Genomic DNA, 14171 nt, shown 5'->3' on the forward strand with positions numbered 1-14171 from the left:
TTATGTGCCTGTTACCCAATGTAAGAGACAATGATGGCTGCTGGCTTCAGCCTGCCAAAGATCTGCCTGTTGTAGCCATTCAAGAAATAAACTGTCATTCTTACTCTCTCTCCCCATCTGTCTCTGCCTATCTCAGAGTCTCCTGCTTTTATGACAAATAGGGACCAGCACTGTGGCAGAGGAGGTTAAGTGGCCTCGTGTAATAACAGCATCTCATATGGATACCAGTGTGGGTTCCATCTGCTCAACTTCCATTCCAGTTCTCAGGTAATACACCTGGGTCCAAGGTCCAAGTGCCTGGGCCCCTGCAACCACATGGGAGACCTGGAAAGAAGCTCCTGGCTCCTGGCTTTGGCCTGTCCCAGCCCTGGTTATTGCAGAAGTGAACCAGCAGATGGAAAAACTGATCCTCTCTCTCTTTCTCTCTCTGTAACTGCCTTTCAAGTAAATAAATATTATAGCAAGCAAACATAGCAAATAAATATTTTTCAAGATTTCTTTCATTTATTTGAAAGGCAGAGTTACAGGGAGATAGAGAGATCTTTGATCTTGGTTCACTGCCCACATGTCTACAGTGGCATGGCTGGGGAGCCAGAAGCATAGGTTGCAGAGGCCCAAGCACCTGAACCATCTTTCCCTGATTTTCCAGTGCATTAGCAAGAAGCTGGATAGGAAGTAGAAGAGCCAGGACTCTAATCAGTGCACACGTGGTATAGCGGAATGGCAGGTGGTTGCTGGACTAAAATAGATACATCTTTAAAAAGGAAAATTAAAAAAAAAAACTATTAAATCCAAAAATGCATTCCATAACATTGCAGGATACAGAATCAACCAGGTTGTAGTAATTGTGCTACATCAAAAATGTTTGAAGCAATGTAGATTTATCTTGGAGAAGGACAGACTGAAAGATTAATGCCAACCGGCGCCGCAGCTCAATAGGCTAATCCTCCACCTGCGGCACCAGTACACCAGGTTCTAGTCCTGGTCAGGGCACCGGATTCTGTCCCAGTTGCCCCTCTTCCAGTCCAGCTCTCTGCTGTGGCCTGGGAGTGCAGTGGAGGATGGCCCAAGTGCTTGGGCCCTGCACCCCATGGGAGACCAGGAGAAGCACCTGGCTCCTACCATTGGATCAGCGCGGTGCACCGGCCACAGTGCACCAGCTGCAGTGGCCATTGGAGGGTGAACCAATGGTAGAAGGAAGACCTTTCTCTCTGTCTCTCTCTCTCACTGTCCACTTTGCCTATAAAAAAAATTAATGCCTTGCTAATGAATAAATGCGGAATCTGATGTCACAGAGTAAAAGATGTCAGCATTGTGAACGTGTATTGTTTCCTAGGCTGCCATAAAATCATGACAAAATACGTGACTTAAAACAACTAAAATGGGATAGGCATATAAAAATGTGGAATAAATATATATTCTTTTTCTGTTCTTGAGGCCGGAAATCTGATATCAGGGTGTTAGCAGGGCCATGTTCCTTCTAATGGCTCTAGAGAAGAATGCCTCCTTGCCTTTACCTAGCTTTTGATGATTGCCTTCAATCATTGATATTCAGTGGCTGGAAGCTGTATCTCTCTAATTTCTGCCCCTGTTGTCATGACATCTCCTTTCTGTGTGTCTTCATATGGCTTTCTTTTTTTAATATTTTATTTTTTTGACAGGTAGAGTTACAGACAGTAAGAAGCAGAGACAGAGAGAAAGATCTTCCATCTGCTGGTTGACTCCCCAAATGGTGGCAACAGCTGGAGCTGGGCTGATCCAAAGCCATGAGTCAGGAGCTTCCTCCAAGTCTCCCACATGGGTGCAGGGGCCCAAGGACTTGGGCCATCTTCTACTGCTTTCCCAGGCCATCAGCAGAGAGCTGGATTGGAAGAGGAGCAGCCAGGACTAGAACTGATGCCCATATGGGATGTCGGTGCCACAGGTGGAGATTAAACTTCTGTGCCACAGCACTGGCCCCTATATGATCTGCTTATAAAAACAATACATATTGGGGGCCAGCACTGTGATGGAGCAGGTAGGGCTTCCACCTGCAGTGCCAGTATCCCTTATGAGCACCACTTTGAGTGCCAGCTGCTCCACTTTTGATCCAGCTCTCTGCTGTGGCCTGGGAAATCAGTAGAAAATGACCCAAGTCCTTGGGCCCCTGCTCCCACATGGGAGACCTGGAAGAAGCTCTTGGCTCCTGGTTTTGGATTGGCACAGCTCCGGCCATTGCAGCCAATTGGAGAGTGAACCAGTGGATGGAAGATCTCTCTCTCTCTGCCTCTCCTTCTCTCTCTGTGTGTAACTCTGACTTTCAAATAAATAAATAAATAAATGTTCAAAAGCAAAAAAAGTAGAGAATGAGATTTTGACAAAACATAAAATGTCTTTTCCTCATTTAATAATCAGAAATGTAAAATATTCTCTTGTAGTCTGTTTATTTTAACAAGCTGCTCAACCAGATAACTTGGAAATCAAACCTGATGATAAAGTACTAAAATTTAATTAGAAATTAGAATAATGTTCTTTCCAAAGGCTTGGACTCTGTCCCAAGTGTGGGGAGCGGGTCCCTGTGGGGAGCAGGGCCCATCTCCTGCAACATGGTGAAATAAGTACTGAGACTACCAAGACTAGACTAGACTACTGAGACTATTGAGACTAACTCTATGCGCCTGATCTCCCACCATATGGCTCTCTGAGGAAGTAAACAAATCTTACACAGCTGCTTCATCAATTAGCTGATTCCTGATCCAACCTCTGATTGGAGGAGAACAGCATGCTCAGCGCGTGGGCAGCAGAGCACGGATTGGTGGAAGAGGACTATAAAGGCAAGATAGAAGCAGCATGGAGGGATTCGCTTATGCACCACAGACATCTCACAAAATGCACCAAAAGAATAACAAGAATGCGGACACACACCAAGTGGAATGCGGTTAGAATGCAGTTAGCACAGGAGCAAACTTGAGCACACAACGCAGAGTCATTCGCTTAAACAACAGCGTCCAGTCTGGTGTAGCTCCCCCTGTGAGCCCGTGGGGGAGCGACAAGTGGTTCCGTGACTCAGATACAGATGGGGACAAAAAGCCACGGGGAGCGAGAGACAAAAAGCCACGGGGGAAAAATAGAGAGAAATAAGAAAGCTGGAGAAAGGAAAATAAGAAAAAGCCGCAGGAAGAAAACCGCAGGGAGAGAAAGAAAGCTGAGGGGAAAAAAGCTGTGGGGGGGATAAGCGAGTCGGGAAATAGAAAAAAAAAATAAGAAAGTCTCTCCACAACATGGCAATGAGAGGGCTTGGATTCGGACTGCCTAGGGTGATAAGCACCTGTGGGCAACTCTAGCAGAGCAGAGTATGTGCCAAGGGGCACCGAAGACAGGCGTGTATGAACACCACAAAGAATAAAAAGAAGGGGGAGCTGTGGGGAGCAGGGCCCTGTGGGGAGCAGGGCCCATCTCCCCACAGCAAGTGCCAATTAAAATAATGAGGACATGGTTTTGGGGAGAATAAAACAGAGCAGTTAATCCTTTGCAAACGAGGACACAGAAGTCTATCAAATCTCAATGATAGTTACCAAATAATCAGGCCCTTGCTGCTTGCTGCTCAGATGGTCAATTCATCAGAGTGTTGGTAAAAGGGAAGGGTTAATTTAAAAAATCCAGTACTCTTGGGGGAAAGAGATCCCCCAATCCGAAGTGAGCTCTTTCCCAACAAGCCAACAGGACAGTTGCAGAGTGAGGTTGGAAATAGAACAATGAGTCTATTTGATTAACAATTATGCAGATTTTCATGCTTTGTTCTGATGAGGGTCCTACCTTGGCAGAGGAGTGTAGCATGGATCCCTCAGCTGGCAGTTCTTGATACAGAGCTCAAAATCAGTTGGGAGAGCTCAACATCAGTTGGGAGGAGACTTTCTGTAGCTGGGTCAAAAGTCTGCCATTCCAAATCATCCCCTTTCAGTGGACTCCTAAAATTCTTATGAAAACAATATTCACAAGACTAGGGTTAGAGTAGATGCCTTCATGAAGGTAAAATGTGGGAAGGGAAGGTGCCTTTATTATGGCTAATAATTCCTCACTGTCAAGTTTTCTGATCCATATGTATGGAATAGGGGAATTGACTCCATTCTGGCTACTTTCTGCTGAATGAAAGTAATGTAGGGGAATTTTTGGAATGGAAAATTGACATTGTTTTGACCCTTGCTTTCTCCCTTTGAAGAGAGATAAAGGCAAGAACATTTGTTTAGCTTCTGGCTCATAGGTTCATTTGTAAAGTTTCTGTAACATAGTGACTTTAAACCCTAAGTAAATTCCCAATAACATTATTAGAATGTTAGTCCTCATTTAAAATTCCTCCTAAAATAGACCTGGTTCCAGATGGTATCCAGGAAATGAATTTGAAAGCCAGTCTCTACCTCCTTGGGAAAGGGGAGCCACACAGGTAGTTTCCACATGTTTTACCTTGCAGGTGCCTTATCATTTCACAGTAATAATAAAAGCAACAACATATTAACATTACTCTACCTAAACAGCAAATCATAAAACTGTTGGCAGCTTTCACTAAGAATTTTTAACCTCAAGTAAGTAAAGCCATTGACTAGGGCTCAGTTTGTAGGTCAGACATAGTATTAAACTGGATGGGCATGTTAGCTAGGAAAATGATCCCAGAGCTATTGGGATTTTATACACAATATCTTGTTTTGATGGAGGCACAAATTTCTTCTTTGGATGGCCATGAGGGTGTTTCAAGCCATTTGGCTTTGGGGGATTGCCTTCCTCAGTAGGGAAATTTAAGCTCAGTTCTATCTCTCCTTCACCATCCAATAGGCACCTGCATAATAAGAAAAAGCATAGTTTCCTACCGCTTTCTCTCTCTATAACCCTGCTGTTTAAATAAAGAAAATCAATCTTTAAAAAAAAATGAGTTCCAGATCCGAATTTCTAAAGGGGATGTCAATCACATACAGGCTTGCTGGACTACAGTGTTCCAAGCATCCATGCACATGTTCCTTGGAAGGCTTTAGAAGAAAGGTGGCTGACACTCATCATTTTTAGATTAATGAGCAGGTCATGTGACTGTGAGCTGGGAACCTCCCTGTTGTTTATGAGGTTGCAATAGTGAGATGGGCTGTCCAAGAGTGAACTGCTCTGCCTCTCCATAGTACATCATCAGTGGCTGTTATTCTTACATGCATTAGGCAGTCTTGGCTAGCAATGTCCAGATTTTTAAATATTTAAATTTTTAAATTTGAGTCAGTATTCTGAGTCCTATTTCTTGCTTCTTGATTACCAGGAATTCCAAGATCTATCTCAGATCTGAAAACCCCAGTATGGATGCTGTATATAGATTCTAGCATAATGTGAGAGTGTAAGATGAGAGAACTCCAAACATTGTATTTAGTTAGTATACCTTAGAAATAGTGGCAGTCTGTAGAGGTTGCAAATCTACCTACCAGGGTGGTGAGACATTTAAGGGATTTTAATAATTCCCCAAAATTTATTAAAAGGAAAAACAGCAACATGATAAAGGCTGGCTTCCCATGAGTCCTAACCCTATTCATCTTCCTGCACTATACACCCTCACCCATCCATGATCCGTACCCACCCTGCATAGCTTGTCTGGGCCGCAGCTGAGAGAAATTTGATGGGGAGCTGATGACAAATATCCTAAGCAGCATATTGACAAAGGAATCAGCCCATAAGACCTTTGGATCTAGCTGAAAAGCCCATGACATCATTTCAGGCAAGAAAAGCTAAGACACCGTGGCAAAAAAAAAAAAAAAAAAAAAAATCTACATGAAGAATCTCTGTGAGTTAGACCTCAGTGGAAAGAAGGGGCCATCAAAGGAGGTACCTTTCTCTGAAGGGAGAAGAGAACTTTGCTTATGGCCCTGTCTGAATACCGACAGAGTTTGTGGACTCAAAAAGCTTCCATAGCCTTGGCAGCACATGAGAAGAGCCTCAGGTGATCACTGACTTCATAATTAAGAGTGTCAATTGTTAAATCAACAACAGGAGTCACTGTGCACTTGCTTACCATGTAGGACCTCTGTCCTTAATGAGTTGTACTATGAGAATTAATGGTAAAACTTGTCATCTTCAAAAGTACTTTATACATTGTGTGTCTGTGTATGAGCAAACTGTTGAAATCTTTACTTAGTGTAGAGTTGGTCTTTGGTATATAAAGATAATTAAAAATGAATCTTTATGAAGAATGGGATAGGAGAGGGAGTAGAAGGTGGGACAGGGAGAAGTGGGGGTGGGAGGGTGGGTATGGGGGGAAGAACTGCTGTATTCCTAAAACTGTATCCATGAAATTTGTATTCATTAAGTAAATGCTTTATAAAAGGAAAGGAAAGGAAAGGAATGGAAAGGAGAGGAGAGGAGAGGAGAGGAGAGGAGAGGAGAGGAGAGGAGAGGAGGAGGGGAAGGGGAGGGGAAGGGGAGGGGAAGGGGAGGGGAAGGGGAGGGGAAGGGGAAGGGAAGGGGAGGGGAAGGGGAAGGGAAGGAGAAGGAACGGAAGGGAAAGGAAGGGAATGGGAGGGGAGGGGAGGGGAGGGGAGGGGAGGGGAGGGGAGGGAAGGAAAAAAAAGAGCCAAGAATGGGACAAATATCCCTAAAGCTCCTGCATTTTCTAAATTGACAAGGACTCCTAACTGTCTCCTTGGGCATCAACAGCCACAGACACAGTTGCTGGATAGTTTAAGGGATTTAAATGTTTACTCCATCGCATTTACCAGATCTCTCACAAAACCTCTACTATAGGAAACCCACTTAACAGGGGCTGATGCTGTGGCATATTGGGTAAAGCAGCCACCCACAGTGCCAGCATCACATTTGGGTGCCAGTTAGGGCCACCCCCTGCTGCTTCAGTTGTGATCCAGCTCTCTGCTGTGGCCTGGGAGAACAGTGGAGGATGGCTCAGGTGCTTGGGCATGCATCCAGGGTGGAGGGGGTCTGGGAGGAATCTCCTGACTCCTAGATTCAGATCAGCCCAGCTCTGGCCATTGCAGCTACCTGGGAAGTGAACCAGTGGATGGAGGACCTCTCTCTCTCTCTCTCTCTCTCTCTCTCTCTCTCTCTGCCTCTGCTTCTCTGTAACTCTGCCTTTCAAATAAAATAAACATTTAAAAAAATCCACTTAACAGCCAACTTCTCTTAAATTTAACACACATACAGGACATGCAGTATTACAATAGAACACCACTTTCTTCTTAGTAATAGGATTGTAACTATAAGCTGCTCAATCAGCCACAATGCAACTCAAGGTGCTTTTGGATGGAAATTAAATTGAACCACTCATATTTCACCAAATGAATACTCTTCCAAATTGGTGTGTGTGAACCTCTGGATCTCCTCACATCCGGAGCTGAAGAGGCAGCTCACTACTCTGCATGGAGCAGGTAGTGGCACAAGCCAACCTTCAGAGCTGTCCCTGAGCTGTAACCCCACTGTCTGTGTGTATGTGTGTGTGTGTGTGTGCATGGGCCCAGTGTGTGCAAACCTCTGGATCTCCTCACATGTGGAGCTGAAGCACCAGCTCCCTAGCCCCCTTGCTAAGTGACACAAGGAGACTACAAGATGCTCCAGCCAAGATGCCGCCTCACCACCTTGTCTGGAGTCCCTATCAGCCTACTGCCAGAGTAGACCACAGAGGCAGACCAGGCCTCTGAGCAGGGGACCTCTCCAACTTCTCTTCACCTTCCACTGCAGTTTAGTTCACAGGTTCCAGAGCAAAGAAACAACCTGATATGTGTTAAATATCCTCCAGGAACAAATCTGAGTGAAACCTACATTTGTTCTCAGGAAAATAGACTTTGCTTCACCTCCTACTGCAGTTTAGTTCACAGGTTCCAGTGCAAATATGGAATAGGAAATAATCATCAAGAACATGAACATAAAACTCACTTGCTGGGACTGGCATTGTGGTACAGCACATTAAACTATCACTTATGATGCCTGCATCTCCTATCAGAGTGCCAACTTGAATCCTAGCTGTGTTCTTTCTGATCCAATCTAACCTGTGCCTAGGAATTAGCAGATAATGGCCTGATTACTTGACTCCTTGCCACCCACATGAAATACTCAGATGAGGTTCCTGACTCCTGGCTTCAGTCTGGCCCAGGCCCAACTGTTGCAGCCATTTAGGGGAGGAACCAGTGAATGGAAATCTCTCTCTCTCTCTTTATTCCTCCCCTATGTGTGTGTATCTCCTTCCCTCTCACTCTGCCTTTCAGCAAAATAAATAAATCTCTAAAAAATCTCCCTTCAGGATCAAGCATCTGGGGGATACTACACTTTAGGAGGAAATGGATTGATTTGTTCAGAGTACTCAAAGCAGCTTCTGTATATATCTCAGTTCTTTCTCTCTCCACACTTACGTTTTTATAGCACTTATGACAGCATCAGTGTGAGTTTTCATTCATTTTCTCATATGTAGTGTGTGACCTATTACAAAGCAACCTTCCTGATTGTATGTCTTTTGCTTCTCCATCCCAAATACTTAGAATAGTGTCTAGTGCCTGACATGCAAAGATCATTTGTTGAATGAACAAACTGAACTATTTACTAAATGTTAATGAAGGAGCTTATGTTCAAACAGTCCATTTATAAAATAAAGCTCAGCTGACTATGAAATGTTTATATTGTATATAAAATATATATGAATTTGCAATCTGCCTTTGAACTCGGTCATAAGCATCAGTATCCTTGTCTCCTTAACTGTTGTGGGCAGTAAGAAGACTTCTGTCTGCTCTGTTTAAAGATCCCCATGGTTCTCAGTGTTCATAGAGCTTTTCTGCTGGTGACCTTCCATGTCCACCTGGTTTCTCTGTACCAAGCCTGGACTTGAAGATTGTGATTGTGGCTATGGATCCCAGCTCAAAACTCAAAATGTACCCACTGAAATATTTTCTGATTTCCTCTTCAAGCCAATGGCTGTTTGACACAGTGTGGATTGACATCCACATACGTGCGACTTTTCCCATTTTTCTGGAATTGATTTCTATTTTAATTCCATTGGAGTCATGAAAGCAATGATATGACTCCAATTTTCTAAAAACTGTTGACACATATTTTCTGAAATAACAGATGATCCCACCTGGAGAATTGTTGACAGCTGTTGAGAAGAACACATGTTCTGCTGCTGTCAGGTAGAATGCTCTCTGTATAACTGTTAGGAAAAGTTGATTTATAATATTGTTCAAATCTACCACTCTTGAAAGTGGAGTAGTAATACATTCTGTTTGTTCCATTGCTCTTTATCCCTTCAGAGCTGTCAACATTTGCTTATATATTCTGGTGTTCTGCGGTTGCAAATGCATGTTGTTCAACCTCAAAAAGTACACAGAGGAACACTCAAGAATATCAATAATAATATAGGAACAAAATGAGGAATTCAAAAAACACATAGAACAATGAAGAAGAATCAATCAATTTTCAAGATGTAGAAAATGGTGAATAAAAAGAAATCAAAATAAATAGAAAACTTCTACTCCAAAGAAACACACAATAGAAAAAACATTTTGTTATGGAGAAATGGGATTGGACTTGCATGATCCTCAAACTCTGATGCTTTTCCCTGGCACAAGTCCATGTCTTCTACTGAGAGCATCATCCAATGATTTCTTCAGAGTGATCCATCCCACCTGTCAGTGCAAGTGTTAAGTTGTTGCTCCCCCATTCGCGGAGCAATGACACTAGACCCTGCGCTGTTTTTTGTCTGCTCGGCCCTTCCCGGGTTTGCTGCTGGTCCTTCCCAGGTTGGCTGCTGACTCCTCCACCTCCGTGGAGGGGCGGCTCCCTCTGCCACTTTCCCCGCTTCCGCGGAGGAGCAGCACACCACCGGCCGGCTCTCTCGGGGGCTGCTCAGGTGTTCCTTCAGATGTTCCTGGTGCATGTTGTCTCTCTCCTCCTTTATAGTCCTCTTCCACCAATCCCAACTCTGCTACCCACACGCCGAGAATGCTGCTCTCCTCCAATCAGGAGCAGGATCAGCTCCTGCAGCTTATCAGACTGATGAGGCAGCTGCGTAGTTGTTTGCTCCCTCAGCGCCATATTGTGGGAGAGCAGATGCATAGAATAAGTCTTAATTCCAGTAATTTAGTCTAGTCTCAGTTGCTCCCCACATTAAGTGACCATAAAACTAGCTCCTGCTGCAGGGGCAAGGGTCATGCTTGTTCTTCCTGCTGTGGCAGTGTTGGTGCATGAGGAGTTGGGGCTCAGGTGTGCACATTTTGAGGGAATGCACAGGCCCCAGGATTTAGCCCTGGCTGTGGACACAACATCTCTCTGTTCAGCACAAGGTACACCTGCTTCCACCTAGTGTAAGATGCCCAGGGATGACCAAATTATGTCTCCCCCAAACACAGCCAGAAGGGAGGGAACCCAGGCCACACCCACACTGAACACGGCTTCTGCACTCTGTCATCAGTGTCTTTAGTGAGAGAGGATGGCATCGGATTCCTATTTCAAAAAAAAATTGATGATATAAAGCTCAACAAAATGGAATCAGGAAAGTTATTGTGAAAATGGGCAAATATAAGAGATTGTACAAAATTAGTAAGTATTAACTGCACTTCTGAGAAAACATGTTAATTTTTATGAGCTGTGTATTTGGCCACTTTTTTCATATCAACTTTTTTTTTTTTTTTTAAGATCTGTGTTATTTATTTGAAAGGCAGAGTTAGAGAAAGACAGGTCGAGACAGAGAGAAATTTCCATTGGTTGGTTCACTCCCCAAATGTCCACAATGGGCCAAGCCGGGCCAATCTGAATTCAGGAGCCAGGAGTTTCTTTCAGGTCCCCAATGTGGGTGCAGATATCCAAGTATTTGGGCCACCTTCTATTGCTTTTCCAGGCACATTTGCAGAAAGTTGGATGGGAAGTGGAGCACCCAGGACTTGAACCAGCACCCTTGTTGGATGCTGACATTACAGGCCAGGGTTTTAACCTGCTGTGCCACAGGTCTAGCTCCTATTTGACTGCTTTTAAAATGTACTATTATTGTGGTTCTGAGAAAACAAAATATAGCTGATGAATTTTATCATCTTAAGCATTTCGAAGTGTATAGTTGAGAAGTGTTGAGGATATGCACATTGTTGTGGGACGAATATTCGGAACTGTTTTTCCTTATGAGACTGAAACTCTCTACCCATTGAAGGAAAGTTTTTACAATTCCACCACCACCAACTCCCAGTAACTGCCATTCTACTTGCCATTGCCCAGACTATGGAGTCTTTAGGAGATAGTGATATTTCAGGGTCACATAACTGAGAGGGTAGAGGGAACCCTCTTGGAACTCAGTTTGTTTGCAAAGCTGGGTCCTGATTGTACCCAGGCACTCCCTGGGGTTTTCAGATTGAGCTATGTGTCATAAATGTGTGTGATTATTGACATGGCATGAGGCAGATGGAGGATGAGTCTTTGGAGAGGTCTTTTCTGCTGAGGAATCCCATGAAAGAGAATCCCAAGAAATGAAATCAATTTCTTGATGAAAGTCTACAATAGAACCTGGAACTCAGGGTGTCTAAGCTTTCTTTGCTGAAGCCCCATTGGAGAAAGCCATCTGTTCTCTTCTGTCCTGACTTTCTAGGGGCCCAGACTCAAGAAATCTAGGATGTGAATACTTTATAACTTTTCAGATATTGACTCAGCTCTTGCTATTGATACCTCAGGCATTTGGGCAGGAAGGACTCCATGGTGACATGGGTTGTCCCAAAGAAGGAAACTCTAGGCAAGGTCACCACACTGATCCTACTTGGGTATTGCAACACTACTTCCCCTTTTGTGGGTATTTTTGGGAGCTTCATGTAGGCTGTCCTGTCCCATGTAGGAACAATTTATTGGAAAAGTTAAAATCTGGGTTAGCCTGTTAGGTCTATCTCTAGGTCATGGCAGGCAGAATGGGTAGAGGAATGTTGTGCTGGCACTCATCTTTTATGTGAATCCCAAGCTAGAGAAATGTTCAGATGGAAATCTGTGCTTGACCTTGCTAACAGAAAGTTACCTGGAACAGAAACAGTATTGAAAGCCAGATGGCATTATGATACCTATAGAACTGGCTTTAGAACCACTGCAGGAAGTTGAAAATGTACTTAACAGTCATACACTTCTCCCTGGGTGATGGGCAATTTCACCACACTGACAATGAAGCCCAATGCTGATTCACCTTGAATGCAAGTACAGAGGGATCTTCATAACTGTGCAGAGGGATCTTCATAACCATGGCCAGTAATGGCCAACGTGACCTCCTGCTCCTGTTCTTTAAAAACAAACAAACAAAAAACCCAGGTGCATAATTTGATGAAGATATATATTTTCAGCTACATGTACAGTGTCAGTGGTAATGTAAAATGATGCAACCACCACAGAAAACAGTATGAGTGTTCTTCATTACATTGAAAACAAAATTTTTATATGATCTGATAATCTCAGTTCTTATTAAATATCTAAAAGCATTGAAAGTTCAATATAAATAAAGTATTAGCACTGTTTGCCACAGCATAATTCACTGTAGCCAAGACTTTTAGTGTGGCCTGCACTCACAGTGCAAAGTTATGCAGGCACAGAGAAAAGAAAATCCTGTGCCATGGATGAACAGTAAGGTTATTTTCCTAAGTGAAATTAACCACAAGTATCAGTCCCCAAAGACAAATAATGTAAGATTCCAACATATTAAGTATTTAAAGTAGTCAGAGGGGTCAGCGCTGTAGTGCAGTGGTTTAAAGCCCCACCTGCCGTGTCGGCAATCCATATGGGTGCCTCTTCAATTCCTGGCTACTCCACTTCTGACCCAGCTCTCTGTTATGGCCTGGAAAAGCAGTAGAAGATGGCCCAAGTCTTTAGGCTCCTGCACCTCTGTGGGAGATCTGGAAGAAGCTCGTGGCTCCTGGCTTCAGATTGGCTCAGCTCTGGCCGTTGTGGTCATTTGGGGAGTGAACCGGTGGATGGAAGATCTTTCTCTGGCTCTACCTATCTCTGTAACTCTTTCAATTAAATAAATCTATTTTAAAAAATAGAATACGAGGGTCCAGCACTGTGGCTCAGCAGGTTAACACCCTGGCCTGAAGCGTCGGCATCCCATATGGGCATCAGCTCTAGTCCCGGCTGCTCCCCTTTTGATACAACTCTCTGCTATGGCCTGGAAAAGCAGTAGAAGATGACTCAAGCCCTTGTGCCCCTGTACCCATGTGGGAGATACAGAGTAAGCTCCTGGCTTTTGGCTTTGGGCTGATGCAGTTCTGGCCATTGCAGCCAACTGGGGGGCGAACCATCAGATAGAAGACCTCTCTTTCTCTTTTCCTCTCCTCTCTCTGCGTAACTCTGACTTTCAAATAAAATAAATAAATCTTTAAAAAAAAATAGAATATGAGAAGCATAAATTAGAAGGGTAGTTATGGATGGTAGAAAAGGTATGCTATTCAGTAGAAATAGAATTTTTAGATGAAAACAATCCTAGAAATCTGGTGTGTGTGTCTGTGTGTGTGTGTGTGTACACGCATGTATACATCACTTACCTTACAGTGACAACTGCCCTTGTGAGATACAGTACTCAAGCCCTCTTCTACCTGACCTTGTATAAGAAAAGGGCTCCCTCTGTTGGTCTTTGGTCACTCTTCAGGTGTTTGTTGAGTAGGGCTGGTGGCAGGCTATTCCCAAGTGAGTAGAGAGTCATGACTGGTGTCATCTAGGAATGTTGGGAAAGACTGCAATGCCATATCTCTTTTCTCTCCCCAGCTTGGTCTCCTTAGTTACCACACTGTATTTGGGTGACAATGCAGGAAGATACACCAGTCTCTGCTGAATTTATGACAATGCAATTGCAATTGAATCCTATGAATGGATCTTCCTTTATAAGAAAATGGGCAGCCTCTCATCTTGGCCTGAGACTTCTAAATGCATCCAACAATATTATTTCCAGGTTTATTTATTTTATTTTATTTTTTAAAGATTTATTGAATTATTTGAAAGTCAAAGTTACACAGAGAAAGGAGAGGCAGAGAGAGAGAGAGAGAGAGAGAAAGAGAGAGGTCTTCCATCTGATGGTTCACACCCAATTGGCTGCAATGGCCAGAATTGTGCTGATCCAAAGCCAGGAGCCAGGAGCTTTCTCTGGGTCTCCCACATGGGCACAGGGGCACAAGGACTTGGGCCATCTTCTACTGCTTTCCCAGGCCATAGCAGAGAACTGA

The 14171-nt window shown here is 43.8% G+C and overlaps 1 protein-coding gene across 3 annotated transcripts in view; it reads right to left on the reverse strand.

The window, feature by feature from the left end:
• The window catches only part of LOC138850456 (uncharacterized), a 157369-nt gene that overhangs the window by 58327 nt on the left and 84871 nt on the right, over positions 1-14171 (reverse strand). For 2 of the 3 annotated variants that reach the window (XM_089336788.1, XM_089336786.1), the window contains exon 2: positions 3796-3955. The exons of the other annotated variant lie outside the window; for it this stretch is intronic. In XM_089336788.1, coding sequence (XP_089192914.1) covers positions 3796-3816 — 21 coding nt within the window. In that variant the 5' untranslated portion in view covers positions 3817-3955. The remainder of the gene's footprint in view (positions 1-3795; positions 3956-14171) is intronic. 3 annotated transcript variants of the gene reach the window in all.

Source organism: Oryctolagus cuniculus, chromosome 7 (assembly GCF_051225735.1).
Source record: "Oryctolagus cuniculus isolate XC-2025 breed Fujian yellow rabbit chromosome 7, ASM5122573v1, whole genome shotgun sequence".
Lineage (NCBI taxonomy): Eukaryota > Metazoa > Chordata > Mammalia > Lagomorpha > Leporidae > Oryctolagus > Oryctolagus cuniculus.